This window comes from Muntiacus reevesi, chromosome 4, assembly GCF_963930625.1.
Source record: "Muntiacus reevesi chromosome 4, mMunRee1.1, whole genome shotgun sequence".
NCBI lineage: Eukaryota > Metazoa > Chordata > Mammalia > Artiodactyla > Cervidae > Muntiacus > Muntiacus reevesi.
Genome location: NC_089252.1, coordinates 151084878 through 151107752, shown reverse-complemented (window position 1 = coordinate 151107752; position 22875 = coordinate 151084878). Strand labels below are relative to the sequence as shown.

The window sequence follows — 22875 nt, the reverse complement described above, 5'->3', positions numbered from 1 at the left end:
AACCCCTGGACTGTAGCCTGCCAGGCTCCTCTGTCCATGGGGTTTTCTAGGCAAGAATACTGGGTTGCCACTTCCTACTCTAGGGGATCTTCTCAACCCAGGGATTGAACCCAGGTCTCCTCTATCTCCTGCATTGGCAGGCAGAATCTTTACCACTGAGTCACTTGGGAAGCCCCATATTTTATCATACAACTTCTTAAATCTATACAAAAATACAAATAAATTTATGGCCCAATATAAGCTAGTTTAAAATTTTTTCCTACAATTTTTCCAAATCAAGGTTTTGTAGATAGGGGTCATAATTCTACTCATTTAATGCATTCTTCACTAACATCTAAATGTTTACCTAAAACAATGTGGGTAACACTTTTAAATGCCCCTAAGACTTTTTAACAGGCACCCACAGATTTTCCAATTGAGTTATGTTTTCTATTGAGCTATGTTAAGAACAGAAAGAAGAGCCCCATCAAAGAGATCTACAAATACAATACTCTCACCAGTGTAAGGGGTGAGAATACACACAGACCAGACTCCATCTCTAAAAGAGAGAACTTTGGAGGAGTTGTGAGGATCAGAGGGTTAACTCCTTGGTTTGGTCCTCAGGATTTGGTGCTCTATAGCAAAAATACAGCCACTGAACAAGCAAAAGCCACAGCAAATAAAAAGAACAGCCCATTCTTCCTTTGTGAGCTAGTTGCTTGGTTTTTCGAAGTTCTGCTCTCAATACATAAATCATGACTATTTTCATAAACAGACACGGCTCAGTTTCCTACAAGAAGCATGAGGCAAGATGCTGTTCCTCCTCACATCTCCCCTGGGAGTCTTCTGCGGGCTCTCTCTGGCCCTAACCATAAACCAGTGAGGAACTTACCCCATTTTCCTACCTTCTAAATGTAGGAATATGAGCTCAAATTTACACCTGCAAAACAAACATAGGGACTTCAAGAACTTGATGGTGATTTAAAAGTCTCTCAGAAGCTATTAAAAAGTTACAAGCAACAAATACCTCTGATTATTCCTAAATTCATAACAAAAATCTGCTTTATATGGAAACTTATAGGTGACAATAATAAATAAATACTATAAAAATAACAATGAACAGATACAGAGATTAGAGCAGGCCTAGAAAAGAGGCTTTAGAAGCCAGGGCCATCAACTCAAGGCGCTACAGACTCTGCCAACTTGCAGATGTCAGTATATTATTTTATAGTGTGACTTCCATATACATTTGGGGCTCAGTATGCACTGCTGTGTGCGCCAACAATAAGCAATGTGTCATGAAATCTTTACCACAATCCCCAGAGGAAGATATTAGCATCCTCATTTCCATAGGAAAAAAAACTGAGGCTCTGGAAAGATAACTGTGCAGTTGAGACCACACATGCAAGCAGAGTGAGGCCAACCAACACTCTTTAAAACTATACCGAAGACTGTCAGAGTTACAGATGGTCATGGAAAGAGGCCAGAAGGTGGGGAGAGTCATGAAAATGGCAGAATGACCTAGCATAACAAAGTTTGCAAAGGTATAATTCCCAGCATCTTGTGACAGCTCTCCTGTACCACCTTCATCCCCGGGGAATCCCTGTGTGACGTGAGCCTTCTGAAAGGCATTTCAAAAGGAGGTGTGCTAAGTGAATGATCCAGGGCGATGAGCAATAGAGAAACATTCAGCAGATAAACTGGTGGAGGTTTCTGTCTACCCCAGGGTAAGCTAGTACTACTACTAATCAACATTTGGGGAGAAAGAAAACTCCATCCCAGAAATGTTACCTGAATACTTTCACTGCCTCTGTGGAATTGTTGAATAGAGCCATCAACTTGGAAAAGCTATTGTCTTTGAGTCTCCGACTCCTTTAAACCTTCTTCCTGGTTGACTGAGTGTCATTTATCTATAGAGGACCCTCCCTTCGCTATTGAGAAGTCAAAACCTATGTTCAACTCATCACACAAACTCGTTTACATGTTCAGCACAATAACTAGACTATTTATCTATTATCACAAAATGCGGTATCCGTCTTAAAATCTTAGAGTTCCAAAGATAAATCCTTATAAAAGAAGCTCTCAGGCAGCCTTTTGTGGATTTCCATAGGTTTTGATGGGGCTTCCCAAGTGGCGCTAGTGGTAAAGAACTTGCCTGCCAGTGCAGGAGACACAAGAGATACAAGTTCGGTCCCTGGGTCGGGAAGATCCTCTGGAGGAGGGCATGGCAACCCACGCCAATACTCTTGCCTAGAGAATCCCAAGGACAGAGGAGCCTGGCGGGCTATAGTATGTAGGGTCACAAAGAGTCAGACACGACTGAAGCAACTTAGCATGCATGCATAGGTCTTGTTCAGTTCCCTAAACCTACTGACCACTCCAGCTGAGCGCAGAACACAGCCAGGACAGGTGTGTTTATCAAGGCGTGCGCCCAACAGAGCATCGCCACCTTTGACAGTGACACTCTTAAGACCAACCTAAAATAATAATCCCTTTCCTGCTGCCTTCAACAAAATCCTAAATTCAAATTTCAAGAGTATATTCTATTCTTTTAAGTTTTAACAAGGAAGGGAAGATAGTAAAATTATCTCTAAATGCATAATCTAAGTTCACCTACCAAGAAAGCTGAAACAATTTATTCCAGAATAGTATGTCCTTACTCATATCTTCATAATGCTGCTCCAAATTTAAACTTTGTTTTTTAATGCATAAAATTCTTGAAAGGTTAAATTCAAGTTGGGTACGCAAAGACAAAGAAATAATGATTTGATTAATTCAACGAGATATTCTGCATAATTAAGACACCTACACATTTTCATGTAGTCTTCTTCTTAAAGTCATTCTCTGCATAATTTCTACAACTTTCCATTTCATTTTAGCTGAGAAGTATGCTATTTTGAAAGGAACCTTATGAATACACTATCAAAGATTTTCCTTACACTGCTTTGGGGAAGAGGAGAATTTACCACTGCCTTTTAATTTTTCCCCACTGTAAGGATTGTGCTTAAATAGCTAATTAAACTATTTATTATATGTGAGAAGGGCACTGAATGAATGATTGTTTCCACCTTGCAATAAGTCCACCATAAATCTAACAGGTTAACAAGAAAAACTAAATCAATTTTAAACAAGTGAATTATGTAAAGAATCAAAATTATATTTCTCTTGCTATGGATGTGTTGATCTGATCCTAAACTTTTAGAAATAGTAAAATCAATATTGTGAAACAATGATGAGGGCCATGATTTTACTACTTATTAAAATTTTTAGTATAAACCATAATTTTGGCTGTCCAGGCTGAAACTAAATACAAAATTACTTGGACAGTTCATTTTCCTTCTTTTGTGCAAATGGAAAAAACTTAAATTCCTGGGCATAAAATCATTCTTATTATTAAAAACAACAAGAAGAAAAGTGAATAAATGCCTTAAATAAAAACCTTACTGGGCAGCTGTAAGCCTTACCAACTGTTCCTTGGTATCATGAGTATTTATGTAAAATTCATACTGACAGCCAAAATCTACCATTTCATTATTATTTGCTCCCAATACAATGAACATTATACATAAGAATATAGGAAATTCACTTCAGATTTATCACTAATGAGATGCCAACCTTTTTATTAAGAACACTGGTGGCATCTCTAAGTTGTCTTAAAATGTCAACTTAGAAAGGAGACAAATGTCAGTCTGAGCAGTGCTGATTTTCCACTTGTATGTTTTATTAAATAAAAGAGGTAAACACAGAGCTTTATAAGCTTCCAGGAATAAACACCACAATTTACAATAGCTATACCAAAGGCACAACGTGGGAAGGGCCAAGAAGCAGATGGAGAATAAAGAGACTTGCTCAGAGTGATTTTTTTTCAAACAATTGAGAAGATGAAGTTGTCTAGGAAATGACTTTCGACTTACTTTTATGGGCTTTCCTTATTAAACTGGCCTGGGCACCAGTATAGTTTTACAGCCTAGAAACTCTTATTAAAACACCACTATAAAATGAATACACTCACACACACATGAATGTCCACCTGTCACATGAAATATTTTGGTCCATTGCCTCCTACCTAAACTGCACTGCCAGAGATTTTCTAAAGTAGAAAACCAGTGTTATACCAAGGTGAAATCACTGAAACTAGGTGTGGGAACTCTTTCAATCTCCACCCCTGGGATACCACACTAAAGATTAATTCCACAGAGATGCCACCACGCTGCAGGATCAGATGTGTGGGGTGTAAGTTTCTGCTCCAGCTGTTCTTTCCCGATACTCTCATATATGGTGATAAATGTTTCCTTAATCTGTACAACATTTTTCAATTACCCTCATAGGAGACCACCTTGAAGGAGCGAGTAAAAGGTTTAGTCATGGTTTCTATTTTTCTATTTGAGTCACTACATTCTAGTTAAATGGACAATTAATAGGTCACTTCCAAAATAGTAGTGTATCAGTCCTGGTTAATAAACAATCCCCACAGTGGATAATAGGCCCTATGTATTCAGCAAGCTCTGTATACACTCAGCTCATCCACTAAATCCCTTTTCAGGTGGACAGGGTTATATGGGAAGATGAGCTGGAATGAGTCTATAAAAGTCAGTTTCATTCACTGCTTTATTTTTCAGCCAAGTGCTTTAAATGGTGTCCAGAAATTCACTTGGAATGTGAGACAGCAGAAAAGACTAACACACAGTCTCGCTTTATGACCATACAAAAGGGCAGCTGACCCTTGCCCGCGCTTTTTCGCTGTGAAATGGCTCTGAAAGTTCATCGGCACAGTGAAAAATCGTGGTGAGGTCGCGTGTGGGTGAGTCAGGCGAAAGGGGCGATTGGTCACGGCTCTGTCACCCATTGTGGCCGGGTCCCGGCCATGTAAAGTGCCCTGTGGGAAAGTACCAGCCCCCTAAAGAGATGCTCAGAAGCCTGCAGCTCATTAAACGGCCAGCATTTGCTGCCTCACTTGTCAGGAATCATCCTGTTGAGCAACTGCTCTCCTAAAACATTCATAAAACACATGCAGAGAGGCCACAGAGATCTGAATTCAGCCAGGATACAGCTCTGGACTTCAGCCTGACTCTACGCCTAGCTCACTTTTCACCTGAGAGAGCTGCTAACCCGAATCAATGTTTTCTCTTTGGCAGCAGAAATCCACATACCCCTCTGCTGGACTTCTTTATCACAAACTTGAGTCCTCCAGCCTACAGATTCTTAGTTGACCGAAAATCTCAAGATCATTGTGAATGTTATTTCTTTTTATTTTCATGTAGACATTTTTTTTTTCCTTTGTGCATGTGAAAATGTGTGTGCCCTTCAAGTTTCAAAGGTTGTCATTTTCCCTCTATCTCGGACACGATTAAAATGATGTAATGTTTGAAGAAAAGTTCTCTTGAAAACACTTCCTACAACCCTGGTTGGTTTTCTTCAAGATCATAAGAGATGGTATTTATCTCCTTTTACAATCTTGGCAATTTTGGATTATTTTCCTTGGACACCTAGTGACTTTCTGTGTCACATTTTAAACCGAATGGAAATTTTACACTATCTCTTAGCTTTCCTTCTTTTTTCTTCTTTAAATGAGCATCGCTACATGCTTCAGCAAGAGCCAAATGGGTCCCTCTGAGGTCTTTTATAGCAAATGGAAAACAAGTCACTTTCCTTGATGTGTCAGCCCTGGGTTTCAACGCTGTTAGAAACTGCTCACAATCGCACTCTGTGCTGAGGTCTGATAAATCTCTGGAAACCTCTTGAATAGGAACGCTGTGATTTTTAGCGAGGAATTAGCTCCTTGTCATTGCATCACCAATTAGTTTTCCAGAGCACATTAAATCCTGCTGCTTCGGTTTACAGAGTAACTGAGGCATTGCTGATGAAGCATAAAAACTTACTTGCAAAAGCAGTGGGGGATGCGGGGCGCCGACAGGACCCACCGCAGCACGCTGAGTAGAATGGCGGGGCGCTCAGAAAAAAGGGCTTGGAAGGCGCTGCAGAGAGAGCATTGATTGCATTGATTAGCCATTTCCTTTAGACAATATTCAAAATTCCAATTTTCCCAAAGTCACGGAGTAAAGCCCCACATCTTCGGAGCGTTTAGTTAGCTACAATTTTTACTGGAATTAAAGTCATTTTAAAGTAGTCTTAACAAACTAGAGGGGTGGGATGGGAAGGGAGGTGGGAAGGATGTTCAAGTGGGAGGGGATATGGGTAAACCACGGCTGATTCATGCTGGTGTTTGGTAGAAACCAATACAAAACTGAAAAGCAATGATCCTTCAAAATAAATAAATACATAACATTTAAAAGTAAATAAATAAAGTAGTCTTCACCGGTCAGAGCTTGCTGAATAACTTAATCGTGGTTTGGAAGTTATGGTATAAACGCTCAAATCATCAAAACCAAACTTACTTGTTCATTTTCTGTGTGGTTATAAATAGTAAATATCAAATAGTGCTTTATTTAAAATTGCCTAGAGCAACACTGCCCAGGAGAACTCTCTGAGGATGGACACATCCTCTCTCTGCGTGTCCAATATGTATCTACTTGTCGTATATGCCACTGAGCACTTAAAATGTGGCCAGTATGTCTGCATAACTGAATTCTTCATTTCAGTTTTTTAAAATTTAAATAGACTCATATGTCTAGGGGCCAATATGTTGAGCAGCAGTTCTAGATACAATACTTACCAAGAAACAATGAGTATGTTACACGCTTCAGTTTAGTTTTTAAAGAGGTTATATTACTCCACTTTTTATTTTCAGAAGGTGCTTTGAAATATATAGACAGTTGGATTCCAAAGTTGAAAACAGTACATTTACTGAGTAATTCAATGACAACAGTGTTTTCTCTGATCACTTTTACACGCTTAAAAGTATTTGAGACTAGTAACAACAGTTACTCTCAAGTGATATCTGGTTAACCTGAAAGCATGTGTGTTTATAGTATAGGAAGTTGCCATATGATTCTGCTCTGCTCACTTTATTAAACTTTGTTATTCAGAACATTTTCAGTACATATATACAGAATAGTTATCATTACTCTTGTAAATAAAGAAATTTTCAACTCTGTTCCTCAGCAGATGAAAAATGGCTATAAAGGATGTCACAGACTATTAGTAGCTCTCCTGAACTGAGCACTAACTATATGCCCTGGTGGCTCAGACGGTAAAGCGTCTGCCTGCAATGCAGGAGACCCAGGTTCGATTCCTGGGTTGGGAAGATCCCATGAAGAAGGAAATGGCAACCACTCCAGTACTCTTGCCTGAAAAATTCCATGGACCGAGGAGACTGGTAGGCTACAGTCCATGGGGTCCCAAAGAGTTGGACACGACTGAGCAACTTCACTTTCACTCATTATATGCCAGGCTTTGGTTAAGTGTAGGACCTTAAATACAATATGTCCTTTTGTACAGTAGGGTTTAATATAATATAAACACAGGTGAGATTTCCTTAGGTGGGCAACTTGCTTTTACCATCACATAACCATCAGAGTGTCTGACACATTCTAAATAGTCAATAGATTTTTGATAAATGAATGAATAATCTTAAAAACTAATAAACAGGAAATCAGGAATTAATCTTTTCCCTGTTCCTCTGAAACATAGTATCTTCTGTAACAGATAACTTTTAAATCTAGAGGATGACTTGAAAATAAATATTTTTACTATTCTCCCTTTATTTTCAATGGAAACTTTTTTCACTTCTTAATCATGTACAGAGAATATAATTTTGCTGCAAATACATGCCTTTTTCAAGAACAGAGTAATTTCAGACTCAAATTTTAACCAATTGATAAGCATTCACTTATTTTACCAAGATATTTGAAGGACATATCAAAATAAATATACAAGTACATAAAATAATTTTATGGTCTCATGGTCTTTAATGCTGTCAAATTGCAAACTAACCATAATGGAGGGTCTTTTCTATAACATGGCTTCCCTGGTGGCTCAGATGGTAAAGAATCTGCTTTGCAATAAGGGAGACCCAGGATCAATCCCTGGGTCGGGAAGATCCCCTGGAGAAGGAAATGGCTTACCCACTCCAGTATTCTTGCCTAGAGAATTCCACAGACAGAGAGGCCAGGTGGGTTATAGTCCATGCGGTAACAATATGATGAAAAGCTGTCAATGTCAATGGTTTTAGTTTTTTAACACCTGAATTTTCAAGTAATAAAATGTAAATGCTACTTTGAAAACATGGCAACTAACCGAAGTATGAAAAAGAGATCCATTTTGGTGTTCAGTAAGTTCTATAAAACTTTTTAAAAATTGTCATTGTTATCATAAGTTGTTCTAATGCTGATTTAAAAGCCATCACAGAAATGATAAATCACTTTATTTGAACTTTACATCTTATAAGAATAGGGCTTCACAAGTGGTTCAGTGAAAAGAATAATTTGTCTGCCAATGCAGAGGTAGGTTTGATCCCTAGGTTGGGAAAATCCCCTGGAGAAGCAAATGGCACCCCACTCTAGTATTCTTGCCTGGAAAATTCCATGGACAAAGGAGCCTGGTGGGTTTGAGTCCATGAAGTTGCAAAAGAGTTGGACATGAGTTAGCAACTAAATAGCAACAATGTTATAATAATATGGCATTGTTTAGGCGAGTTAAGAGTTACATTTTCTAATGTTTCTATGAATACATGAAGTATTTTGAAAAGTGGATATTAATATATATAATAAAAGTTGCCTCATGTTTATTTCTGTTAACTTACTTCACCTCCAAACTAAGTACTCCATAGGTATATTAAGTTATAGCTACTGTGCTGCCTGGCATTTTGTAAATTGAGGTAAAAGAAAATGGCTTGCCATGTTGCATTTACATATGTGCACATAAGCATCTATCATAATAGTTACACAAAAAAAATTTTTTGCTCAATATCTAGTGTAGAAAATAAGTATGCTATGGTGATACTATTGATATCAATATAACAATACAGGATAGGTACAAATTACTAATTTTACTATTCTACCCAAAATGTTTCTCAGTTTATTCCTACAGCCCTAAAAATGAAAACAAAGAATTTTTTAAAAGTATGGTTCATCTGATACATATATACAATGGAATATTACTCAGCTATTAAAAAGAATGTACTTGAATCAGTTCTAATGAGGTGGATGAAACTGGAGCCTATTATATAGAGCAAAGTACGTCAGAAAAAAACACACCAATACAGTATATTAACACATACATATGGAATTTTAGAAAGATGGTAATGATGACCCTATATGCAAGACAGCAAAAGAGACACAGATGTAAAGAACAGTCTTTTGGACTCTGTGGGAGAAGGCGAGGGTGGGATGATTTGAGAGAACAGCATTGAAACACATATATTATCATAAGTGAAATAGATCACCAATCCAGATTCGATGCATGAGACAGGGTGCTCAGGGCTGGTGCACTGGGATGACCCTGAGGGATGGGATGAGCAGGGAGTGGGGAGGGAGGGCCAGGATGGGGAACACATGTACACCCATGGCTGATTCATGTCAATGTGTGGCAAAAACCACCACAATGTTGTAAAGTAATTAGCCTCCAATTAAAAAAAAAAGTATGGTTCATTTGCGACAAGTGTTCAATCAAATTCAACTGCGATAAATGAGGTTCTGAGATATAGGCTCTTAGTGTTAAATTTAACCAGAAAAAGTTTAATTGAACAGTTTTTTATATTACTCCATACTATTCTATCTTAATATAGTAAATCTGTAATCAAAATGACAGTTGCTATGTCTACAGTAGCAACTCTATAGAGGCTAAAGAACTACATGTGACATGACCAGGCTTAAAGTTCCATTGTATAGTATTTTCTCACCATTTAAAATCACCTAATTGACACACATATATTTACACAGAAGATTAGTCGATTCCTAATTTCTATGCATAAATACATCTTGTTTAGGCTGGTTTATGTGGAAATCACTGTGAAATTTCAATTAAGTGCTCCATTTTTTACGTGCTCGTACTTGGACATAAGTCAAATGTTAATCTAACAGAGCATGTGATGGCTGGGATGTTGAATGGTGTGAAGAAATAGCCATTTGAAAACAATGCAATGCATTAAAGATATATATTACATTTTAACGTTTGTCCATCACATACTTTTTCAAGCAGTGAGCAAAAAATGGAAACTCAAGTATGATAAAAACAAAGTGACAAGTTAACAGATACGTTAAAACTTTAGCAAACCGTTTAAGAACTACTTTGGAGATACTCTGAAAAGGGCAGAAGACAAGGCAATTTCAAGACCATGATCTGCATTTCAAAGCCCATCAGTGCAATCTAGATGCAGTCACTTTATCATTTATCATGTTAGTAACAATTTGTTTTAGGCTTACCAAACAATATATATGACAGGAATGCCTACTATACCTAGGCCCTAGACTGGCTATGAAGTTAACTCTTGCTCTTTCATTTATTAATATTCATCCTCAAATGGGCATGCATTTGGAATGTGATGATGACTGTTCTCAGCAGACAAGGGAAACACAGGTATTTTAGCATAATATGTATTAATAGTTTTTAGCCATGAGAGAGAAGGATGTCAGGCACACATACTGGCAGTTACTTAGTAAAGAGGCAGACATTTCCATATCTCCCCAGCTTTCCATAAGAGAAAAATGAATGACTTTCCCCGTGGGGGGGGAGAAATGCATATTGTCAGATACTGCAGCAAGATGCTAGGTTCTCTGAGCACACCACTTCAGGATACTACAAATTTTGTATTCTGCCAACAAATCTGCCTTCCGGGTTCTGTGGGATTCTGTTTCAACTTACAAACAAATGATTTAAAATTTCTAGAACAAAACTGCCTGAATCCAAATGACTAAACTCGCTTATTCAGAGAAAACTTTTCACATTTGTGAACTTTTCACTTCTTAATCACATGTTCTGACTTATCTGAAAACACAGAATCAAACTATTAATTATTTTGAATGTTTAATGAAGATGGGAACTTAGCGCCAACTTAATGGTGAACTGGCCTGATTTTTTTTAAACTTAACTAGATGGTTCTGTGACAAAAGCACCCCATAATCAAGGAAGGTTACAAGCCTAGTTACAGAGAAATCATTTTCAAAATTCTGTGGTCTAGAAAGCAAGCAAAACATTTCATTGTTTTTTTATTATTTTCACTTTCTTTACCAATGGAGAAGAACAGAGTGTATCTAAATAGGGTGAAACCACATTCTTTTTATTGTCATAGCAAACTGTGGTACTAACTGATGTGGGCTGATATGTCAAAGGAAGAATCTTAAAGACCACTAATAAAACCCTCAAATAAATTTCAGGAGCCACTGTGATGTAGGCAGCACATTTGAAGAAGGACGAAGGAAAAAAGAGAAAAGGTTCCAAGAGGTCTTACAAAGGCAACCAAAGGATCAAGACATACCTCTGGGAAAGAATAACAGGGAATTAAATAATTTCAAAAGAATGGTTTTAATGGCCTCCTTCAATTGCTGGGTATATGGGCACTGGGAATAAAGAAATCTAAACTTCTAACCTTTATATATGACACAATTGAACAGACTATCTTAAGTGGACCCCCCCAAAAAATCTCTAAAGAATGACAACTATCTGTCATGAGTTATGAAACCTAAGAAATATCACTTATTGAATAAGGTATGATTTATTTTATCACACAAGTTGGAAGTAATTCATTTATGTGATCCACATGCAAACATGTCTTCCATCACAAGACAAAGCAAGTTAAGTCATCCTTTACCTTTCTGCTCATCAAAAAATGACAGAAGTCCACATTTTTTTTTTTTTTTTTTGCTTTGAGTATTTCAGAGACAGAAAGCAAAGGTCTTAATAGTCTGGTATAGTTCATGAGAAAATAAATCAAGTGCAGTGTCTACTTGTTTGATTCTGTCCTTTTAATTCCATGCAAATAATATTTACTGCATGTCTATCGTGCCACATTATTGTGTGCTGGGATGACAAAGATTACAATAGGATAGCTTCCCTCCCTGGAAGAATTTCTATTTTTAAATGTTTCATAACTTACAGATTTGAATCTGCTGATCAAATAAATGAAATACAAATATTTCCATACTCCAAATTCAATTTTGTTCTATAAAATCTGAGGCATTTCCCATGGCCATGAGATCTTTAAAAAAAATAGTACCACGTGTTCCCCTAACCACTGTTCCCAACCATGAATACATATGAGAATGATCTAGAGTGCTTTTCAAAGATACAGAGCCCGGACCCCACAGCAATTTGGTTAAATCAGGGTGGTAGGAGTGGGTCCCCCAACATACTATTAATATTTTTTCAAAAGTTGCACACGTGATTACAATGTATAGTCATGATGAGACCACTGAATAGAACACAAAACAATGTCTGACCCACAGCAGGCACTCAACAATGTTAGCCTTTATTCCTACCATTATTACATAATTTGGGATTGATTCTAAGACAACAAATAAAAAGAAGCAGCGTGGTTCAGACCTGCACTAAAACATACTAGCAAGTAAAAAGAAAAGAGTATTGTCAGGAAGCCTCTGTCAAGAAGGCTTCAAGCAGGAAAAGCATCCTGATCTGGAAACTTGACTGGGAAAGTATTGAATGGCATAAGAGAAATAAGGCATTCCAGGAAAGAAAGGTGGCATGAAAAAAATGAAAGAAGGCAAGGATGATGGTGACACACAGGGCAGGTTAGGGAGATCAGCCTGACGGACCAAGGTCAAAGGTGTGAGCATTAAGGATGTGGCTGGACACCCCAACAACCATTTCAGCACTATTTACTAAATAGCCAAGGCATGAAAGCAACCTAAATGTCCACTGACAGATGAATGGATAAATAAGCTGTGTGTGTGTGTGTGTGTGTGTGTGTATGTGTGTGTGTGTGCGCACGCTAAGTTGCCTAAGTTGTGTCCGACTCTGAGCAACCCTATGGACTGTAGCCTGCCAGGCTCCTCTGTCCATGGAATTTTCCAGGCAAGAATACTAGAGTCAGCCTCTACACACACACACACACACACACACACACACACAAGAATATTACTCAGCCATTAAAAAGAATGAAATAATACCATCTGCAGCAACATGGATAGACCTAGAGATTATCATACTAAGTGAAGTAAGTCAGACAGGGAAAGACAAATATTATATGATATCACTTAAAAGTACAATCTAAAAAAATAATACAAAGTTATTTACAAAACAGAAATAGTCTCATAGACATAGAAAACAAGCTTATGGTTACCAAACTGGATAGCAGTAGGGAAGAATAAATTAGGAGCTTGGGATTTACTGCATACTATACACTGCTATACACAAAACAGATGACCCACAAGGACCTTCACTGGGAAATATACTCAATGTTTTATAACAATCTATAATGGGAAAGAATATGAGAAAGAAGATATACATAAATATATATTTATGTATAACTGAAAAAAGGAATGTGGTTGGAAGAGCTAAATGCAGTTGATAGAATGAAGGTCTTAAAGGACAAACTGAATATTTTTATTTGATCTGCTAGTCAAATAGGAATAATTAATGTTTTCCTAAATAACTTGATGATATGATCAGAGCAACTTAAAAAAAAAAAATCACCTAACTATGGTGGATGAGCGGTGGTGGAATAATAAGGGACTATATGGAAAGATCCTACTGTGGCCATATGTTGTGGCAAGAAGTAACAACCAGTTGTTTGGACACTCTCACTAGCACCGTCTCCTCTATCCTCACAACACCAACAAGTGTCTGGAGTCTGGTTTCTCATCAAGCTGAGGTACCCTGAAATCACAGTTCACTGCAGTCATCAAAGGTTGCTAGGACAGCTCACAGTTGAACACCCCATAAACAGCCAGCATCCTTGTCTGCCGTGTGAGTCCATGGACCTCCATCTTGGACATCCAGCTCAGCTGAGCCCACAGATGACCGCAGCTGACTTCTAACTGCAATGAGATTCCAAGTGAGAACCACCCAGCTGAGCCTAGACAGCCCAACAAACCGTGAGCAAAAATAACCAATTGTTCCTCTAAGTTTTGAGATGGTTTCCTACACAGCAATACCCCTTTGACCAGTATGCATTTTGTTTATGGCGGAATGGGGGAACTCCGTCTTTCACATCTTTCCCTGTATGTTACCAACAGGTTTTTGAGATGTGTGGCTGAAAGTCCCATGGTGAGCCTATCACCTGTGCTCATTTTGAAATGAGGCGCAAAGGAGTTACACAAATTGCTTAGGATTGTATAATCCATCATTTAAAGATCTTGACTTGAATCTAGGTTTTAAAATTAAAGAAATGCTGCTAAAACCAGCTCAGAAAACTATATATTATGCTTTGGAGAAAGTTTTGGCAAACTTTTACTATTAAAGGCCAGAGAGTAAGTACATTAGGCTTTGTAGGTCATGTGGTCTCTGCTGCATCTGCTCAATTTGTAGTGCAAAAGCACCTATAGATATAAGCAAACAGAAATGACTCTCTTCCCGCTTTGAAAGATCGGATCCAATATAACTCTAGAGTAGGTTCAATACAGGCTTCCCTGGTAGCTCAGCTGGTAAAGAATCTGGCTGCAATTCCGGGAGACCTGGGTTTAATCTCTGGGTTGGGAAGATCCCCTGGAGGAGGGCATGGTAACCCACTCCAGTATTCTTGCCAGGAGAATCCCCATCTTCAGAAGAGCCTGGTGGGCTATAGTCTGTGTGGTTGCAGAGAGTCAGACATGACTGAGTGATTAAGCACAGCACAGGTTCAACACACCTAAACTCAGTCTAGTCCTAGGTTAGTCTATTAAAAAATTCACCAGGGCTTTGCCGGTGGTCAAGTGGTTGAGATTCCCTTGCCAATGCAGGGAACACAGGTGCGATCCCTGGTCCTGGAAGATCCCACATGCCCTGGGGCAAACAAGCCTGAGCACCTCAACTACTGAACCCACAGCCCTAGAGTCCCCGTGCTCCCCAAGAAGAGAAGCCTCCACAATGAGAAGCCTGCGCGCTGCAACTCAGCCCCCGCTCACCAGAACTGCAGAAAGGCCATGTGCAGCAACAAAGACCCAGTGAAGCCAAATAAATAAATAAATCATAAAAAAAAAAAGAAATCACCAGCCATCATGGTTTTTATTCCCTTTTAATGTACATAAATCTTCTCAAAGAATAGCTATTTCCTTCACATATTTTAATTTTAAAAGTATTAGAGATTTACATTTTTAAGGAACAAGAAATTTTGAGCTCTCTCCAGAGGACTGTTGAGCTGTGTGTGCTTAATCGCATCCAACTCTTGTGACTCCATAGACTGTAGCCTGCCAGGCTCCTCTGTCCATGGGATTCTCCAAGTGAGAAGAGGACTGTTAGACATGTATATATTGTACATGCTATTTCTGATAACCACAGAATTAATGAAATCAAGGTTGCTATGGCATGCATGGTGCTTGAACATGTGAAAGAAAAGGGAGAAACCTAGTTCATCTTTGAAATAATTAAAAACAAGAAGGCAATTAAATATTTTAGCAATATATAGAAAAAACACCTGATTTTTTTTTCCCCTTTCCTTTTCCCAGATGCTTTGATTCTGAAACAAAAGTTTAAAAACTTATAGAGACTTTTTGATCTCTGACTTCAGGGAGAATTTTAGTGCCCTAAGTTTACTGTTCATATAACTCACAAAGAGTGTGCCCCTGAAATATTCCCAACTAATAGCTGGCTGACAAAATGAATAATGCTATTAAAAATAAAATCATTTATGGTAACTTTATATAAAAGTGATGAATCATTCAGCATTGCCAAATCAGGTACTGACTGGAGGCTAAAAGGAATGAAAGGGAGAGATTTCATTAAAAGTGGAAACATTACTGAAAGTAAAATAAAAATATTTTGGAATAAAATATACAAGGGTCTGGTAAGCATATCAGACATTAAGGCAAAGATCCAATTTTTTACTAAGAGAGTGTAAAATGGAAGCATGATCTAATGAAGTCTTAAAGAAGGAGAAATTCTAACAAGCATTCCTACATAGAAATCATACTGTTTCTTTTTACAGTTTGCCTTTTTATTTCTGACAGACTCCAGGTGTATTTGAGTGAAAACAAAGTTCTTTAACTGACTTAAAAAATTATGTACCTTCACTGTGGAAAAAAATCACAGTAATAAGGTAAAAAAAAAAAAAAAAACTTTATTTGGAGTCTCTGTTAGCCCATGATTAAGTGGACAAATACTGTTTTTAAGAACCACAAATCAAATCTCCCCAAAAGATAGAATAAGATAGATTCAAAAGTTATGGATGATATCAACAAAGCAAATAGGATGGCAGAAAGTAGGTTGAAGAGTAAATAAGGTATTTACCTCCCAATTCCAACATAAGAACACATTTATTTAAATATTTGAAAGACGATAACATTTTTGCTTCTGTAAAAAGTTTTTCATAGCAAAGAAGCTAAAAGTATTTTACCAATGCAGCTATTACCTATATTGGTTCCCTTACTTTTGAGTTGCTATAATTTTTATCACTGTCCAATGACAAAACTAACCATGAGATGTTTTCTTACAGCAAATAGAGACTATTTCTGTTCGGCACAGGAAGGAGGCGGCACACTCCAAGAGGAATACAAGGGACTCTAATGTACAGTGTTGGCTTCAGTATCTGAGCCACGCTGACGGCAAACAGACACAGCTAAATTCACGGTTGACAATTCTTTTAAACTGTCCAGAACACATGGTGTCACACACCTACAACATATAACAACACTTGGCATCCTTTGGTGGCCTGATGACTCTGAACTCTCTAGATCCTCCAATCACTTCTGCTTAAATCTGTATACAATTTTCTGGGCATTCAAACCATTGTGCCTCTTAAAATAATCCTCAAATCCCTAACATGAGTTAAGAGGTAAAGGGAAAATTCTGAAATGTTCCTACTTGCCTCCTGGATTTACTCCTGTTTTATTATTAAACTTCAGTAATAAAGCTTCAATACATGTGAACAGACTGAGATTTCTTGCTATTAAAGCAAAGTAGAGAAGCATATTTTAGTGACTGGGAGAGGGACAGATACTAATGTCAGAGGCAAATAAGATGCACATAAATTGCTACCATTCTGTAATTCCAACTCAAGACATTATTTAGAGGCAGTGTGGTTTTCTCAATCCAAAACTGGAAGTAAAAAGACTGTCTATTAGTCCCACTGGTCCTCTTCACTGCAAAACTTTCCTGAACCTGAAGAAGTTTATGAAGTTTGGGACCATATAGTAATTTGTTCAGAGCTGATTCCTTATAAACTATGCAAAAGTTGTTAATATGTTAATATAAGTCCAAAGGTATGTTAAGCAGCTTATTTAAAAAACACAAGTGTAATAAGAATATTGTCAGGTATTATCTACAATTCCACCAAAGGATGTTTTTAGGGGGATGGTCTGAGCAAGAAACTATGAGCATGGGCCCCATCATTACCCTCTTCTGGATCCCCCACTGTCTTTGTCTTGGTTCTGGGTCAGCATTATCAACAGTCAAGATTCTATGATTTTAATTTGCCAAAACAAAGCTAGAGCATAGCGTTAGCTAAAATAAATAACAAACTCTAGCTTCATAAATTAGATCACGAAATGTTCAGCTGGACTGGAATCCCCCCCTAGAACACAAGGTGCTCCAGTTTCTCCTCCCTCCTTAAAGTGCCTAAGGTGTAAGAGAAGCTATTTTATGTCACACTTTCATTATATCTCAGTGAAAGCGGGAAAAACTACCAGGTGGGACACAAAATACAAGTGTGGGTAGTTTAAGACAGAGTCAAGGTTAATAAGTAAGTAGGAGCTGGGACTGTGAGGTGGACAAGAAAATCAGAGTCCACATGAGGTATTAATAGTAACAAGAAACTTAACAGGGTACCAGAAAAAATAAGGTGGATCTGATTCCAAGCCTGTACCACTAAATGGTACAACCTACTGGACAAAGTTACTTTTTAAAAAAGGACAGTTTAATTCAACTCTTCAGAATAAAAAATTGCTTTCTAATCCTTTTTTTTAATTTTTTTTTTAAAAATTGCTTTCTAATCCTTTTATACGCAGCACAAGAAGTAGATTTAATAATCACTAAATTACATTCAGGAAATTATTTCAACCATTATCTAAAGCGTTCAAAATAACAAATGTCACTGAAAAGCAAGGCTATTTGTTCCACTTTGAAGAAAATAGGTTGCATAACTAAAAGAAATTTAAATTGTCCAGATTTTACACTTTCAAGACCTTTTTTAATATACAAAAGCATGGATATCTGAATCTAGTACAATAGCCACCAAATGATGACATTAACGAACTTCTGGGGAAGGATCTCTGATCATTATCAGGATTTTTTTCACATACAATGTCTCACTACCTGTTATCACATTAAGCATGCCCCTCACAAATCTTGGAGAATGTGCTCTGATTATTTTAAAGTTTTTAAACTACTCTATATACACAACTTGACAACATATAGCTATGGAGTGTTCCTTTTTTTGACTCTAAATTCTTAAAGACTTCCCAGTTTTTTAGGAATGAAGCACAGACAGCTAAATTTCATTCATAATCTGTAAATCTGTGTTACTGTTTAACTGTCACCATCTTTCAGACACATACGAGATGAAGGGAAAGGCCAATTTCCTATGGGCTCAGATATAGCATCCCAATCTGATTTATTATGAAGATATATGTAATTGGTTATCCCATAAGCTCTCATTAGTTTTTTCCTATTCAGTGAAAAACTAGTGTAAGGAATATTTGGGGCAGTAGTTTTCTCTTTCACAAGATCACAGAATTTGGGGCAATATTTTTCTCTTTCACAAGATCACAGGTTTTTAAACTGATACTTCAGACAAAAACAAAGTTAGCAAGTGGAATAATCATTGTAGAAAAAATTGGCCTATTATGAGGATTAAAGCAGCTAACAATTATGAAAATGCTTGGTAAACCATAAAGTAGGACAGAACATGGACTGTAAGCTCCACAGGGGCAGAGACGGTCATCTGTTTTGTTCCCTGATTATCCCAATGGCCTGGAACAAAGTCTGGACACATGGGAGACAGTCAGTAAGCATTTGCTGAATGAATGAACTATATGGTATAATTAATAGTGGGTAACAGAAATAATGAAGCAGAAATGCATGCAGTGGCATAAATCCCCTAGTTAAATGGTGCTGTCCTTCACCAATGCACTTAAAAACAACTCTGAGGCTTTCTTACTCAATATTTAGACTGGTGCACTCAACAAATTAAGGTTGAGGGAAAAAAACGGGTAATCAATACACTGAAATCATTAAAAGTCACATTCGGTGATCCACTAAGTTAATGCACAGAAGATTAGAACTGGTTGTTCACTGATGTTTCAGAAAGAAACACTGTTGTTCTGAAAACAGTATCTTTTCTAAATCTCCCTTCTACTCTTTACAGAATGTCAATCACTATTTCATCCTCATCTAATTTTCAGGTGATAGCAAACATTGTCAGCACTCATTATAACTTCATAATTCTACACAGTACCAAAGAATTCCCACAACATTTGGCAGGACAAGAATCTGTCATTTGGCAGGACAAAACTGGAGCAGTGCTCACAAAACTGTATTCTCTGTCAAATTATTACCAAATGTTTTTAAGCGTATTTGTGGGCACAAATTTACAGGGTTTTAATTTTCTTCTTAAGATATTTTTCAAGTTTCAAAAATTAAATGCACTCTTTACAAGAATGATTTTTTTAAATAAAAAGTTATTTGTTCAAATAAAAATTAACCTCAGCATCAAATCTTCAATAAGGACTGAATAAAATATTAGGAGATATATGGGCCTAAAACTATATTAAAATACTTCAAAGTGAAATTTAAATTCTCACATCCTCAATTATTCCAAAAAGCATTTTTGCATTTTGATGTTTTAATAAGCGTACAGAATGAATATGTTCTTGAAAATATAAAGAATGTAGTTAGACCCTTTACTGAATAATTGCAATATTCTGAATGAAATGAGTAGGTATACAAAATAATTTTTCAGAGTTATTGAAATATCTGCATTTGATTTGCATTTGGTTTACTTAAATCTAACCTGTAAAATCTACAAAGGTTGAAATTAGCTTTTTGGAGTAGCCAATCATGATCAAGAGCAACTTAAGAATCCTTGAAAAGTAACTTCTATGAACACAATGCCAAGCCATCAGAAACCACCGAAATCACTAAATTTTCTTGAAAATGTTACTTTTATGAGACATTATTTACTAGCCCTTGTCTAAACGGAGCTGCTATGTACGTTTCTAATTTTCCGAATACTTCAAAAAGGAGAGAGTGGCCCAGATTTCCAAGGCACATAAACTTTGCCTTTAACTGTATTTGTTCCTCTCCCAGGGTGCAAAAACGCTGCTTAGAATTTAGGTTTTACACTGTGAATGAGACCGGTGCTCATATAATTATATTTGTTCCATTCTGTTAGTAACCATTTCAAACTGAAAGACCAAGACAGGTTTTAAACATGTTCAATTCTATAAAGTCATTAGCAATAAATTTGATCCGGCAGTTTGCTGGGACAATGAAATCTGCTGAAAAAGCGTCGATTAGTCATTCTGGACAAACCCATCGGGATTAACAGAATGAGTTAAGATCGTCTAAGGACGCAGCCAAAGAAAAAAAAAAAATTAATCCGACTGGATCTCAGCCTTTGAGTCACTAAGACGCTTTTCCCCTTCTCAAGGCCAACTTCTGCAGCCCCTCAGTAAGTTTTAGCTAACATAGGATGAAACTGTCCGCATTCTCTTCCCAGTCACAACACTCCGGTTTTATGCGGGAATTAAAACAAGCAAACCAAAACCGCCCCTTTGGGGGTAAATTCTCATTTATTTGGTGAACTTCCTACTCCAGGAGCCAATTCAACTGTTCTAGCTCAGCCCGAAGAAAAAGCCGGCGTCGATTTTCTTGCGCCTTAGCGATCCAAAATATGAGTAGAAAAAGCCAAAACTTGGCTCAACTCTTTTTCCAAAGATCTTTGCGCGTGTTCTCCAGCCGCCCGGACCGACGCTAAGGTCTGAGAGGCAGAAGCCCCCAAAGCGGGCGCGTGAGCCACTTCAAGCCAAGAACTTTCCAGGGAGCGGGTATCTCTCGGCCTCCGAGACAGGAGCGGGCGAGAAGAGACGCTGAATTTTGGAAACCCCGTGAAATTGGTCCAGCGAGCCTAGAGATCTCGGGAGCGGGGCTGCGCTTTCGGCTAAGGCCTAAGGTGACTTCAGGATTTCTACGGAAAGGCCTGAAATTCAAGGTAGCCCTACCACTTGTAGAAAGAAGGGGCGAAGAGGAAGCTGGTGGGATGGGATGGGGAGGAACATCACGATTAGCGGTGGTACCCTCCTCACTCCCGAGGCCGCATCTCCATTGATGCTCGAGATGCTCTCGGAAGCTCGAGGCCCGGGCGGATTCCTGGGCACCCGGGCGGGCGGACCCGCGGCCCGGGAGGCGCAGCGCGCAGCTGGGGAGGGGAGAACGGGCTCACCTGGGGCTGGTGGCTGGAAGGCACAGTCCGGGTCCCCCGGAGCCCGGCCCGGCAGCCGGGCGCCGTCCGCCGAGGGGCTGAGCACTTGAAACGCCCACCGGGTGCCGTAGGGCGCCCCGCCGGGGCTGACCGGTTCTGCCGCCGGGCACAACTTGAGGGGAACCGGGCTGGCCGGCAGGGGCCGGACCTGCGCGCCAGCGCCGAGAGCCGCTGCCGAGCCGTGGTGCTGGGGCGGTGGTAGTCCGAGCGGCGGGGCACCTCCAGCCCGCAGCAAGTTCTCGATCAGGAAACTCTTGCCCAGGTTGCCAAAGCCCGGCGCGGCGGGGAAGCTCAGGAGCGAGGAGGAGGCCACCACGTCCCAGTAGGCGCCGGCGTGGGCCGCCACGGCGCTGGGGAGCATGATGCGCGCCGGGGCCTCTGCGCGCTCGCCTCCCGCCGCGCTGGAACGCGCTCAGCCGGCAGAGGAGGCGAGGGCAGCGAGGACCCTGGCGGGCTGGGGACGATATTATTTATTTGCGCTGAGCGTTGTTTTTTTAAAGGAGGGGAGGAGTGAATGTGGGAGGGGGAGCTGTGCTTTTCCCCGGCCCGCGGCGTAGGCTCTGCGGGCGCCGGGGGAGTCCCTCCCGCTGTCTATGCAGATCCGGGCTTTTATTTTTTTCTAGTAGGCTGGAAGGTGTGTCCAACCCATCCATTCGTGTCACCCAGCCCACAGAGTGACAGACGCGGCCAACAATAAGGGCAACCCGAGAGTCCGAGCTTTGGCGAGGGGAGGGGACGCGAGGCGGGAGGAGGAGGGGTGCGGAGGCCAGGGGATCCCGGCCCTAGTCGGGAGCCTGCGCGGCCCCGGGGGAGCTTGGAGCCCGGCGCGGAGCGCGGCCGGCGCTCACATTTGGAGAGCGCTCGGCGGACCACCTGTTGGACGACCCCTGGCTCTCCGGGGTTGACGTCACTTCGGGGCCACCAGGGGAAGTGAATGGGAGTCACAAGTGTCCTGGAGGGGTATAATCATCAGAGAAAGTCACGTGTGTTACTGAGACTTGTGCAGATGAAAAGGCACCTTTTAAAGAACGCGTTGTTTGTGTATGAAATGTGGCCCCTGTTTGTTTTTAAGGGGAAAGGAAATGAGTCTTTTTGGAAGACCCTTACAAAATTTCTCAGTTTCCAGCAATTCATTTCCAGTCACTTTTTGGGTAAGATTTGATTTAGGAGTCACTTTAGAAGAGGTGATCTAATAAATTTTGATTTAGGAAAGGGGATCCGAGTTGGAGTTGATTAAATGGCAAATAACAGGTGCTTGGGTCCAAATTCCAGGAAGAAAGCCACCACCAAAGCAAAGGTGGCTAGGGACTCTTCAGAGAGACCAGGGTGAGAACTCTGAATTCCTTAGGATTACAGTTATTCTTTTCTTTTTTTTTCTTTCTTTCTTTTTTTCCTAGAAATGTGGGTATTTTTCAGTTTATTAACAGTCT

At 39.3% G+C, this 22875-nt stretch overlaps 1 protein-coding gene and 1 non-coding gene across 2 annotated transcripts in view; one reads left to right on the top strand and one right to left on the bottom strand.

The window, feature by feature from the left end:
- Positions 1 to 22005, bottom strand: part of DBX2 (developing brain homeobox 2) — a 37335-nt gene extending 15330 nt beyond the window's left edge. Inside the window, exons 1-2 of the mRNA XM_065932162.1 lie at positions 21407 to 22005; positions 5859 to 5954 (exon numbers count right to left, since the gene is read on the bottom strand). Coding sequence (XP_065788234.1) covers positions 5859 to 5954; positions 21407 to 21806 — 496 coding nt within the window. The 5' untranslated portion in view covers positions 21807 to 22005. The remainder of the gene's footprint in view (positions 1 to 5858; positions 5955 to 21406) is intronic.
- TRNAC-GCA (transfer RNA cysteine (anticodon GCA)) lies at positions 7112 to 7183 on the top strand. The gene has a single exon. It is a non-coding gene; the product is annotated as a tRNA-Cys (tRNA).
- Positions 22006 to 22875: the final 870 nt, after the last annotated feature.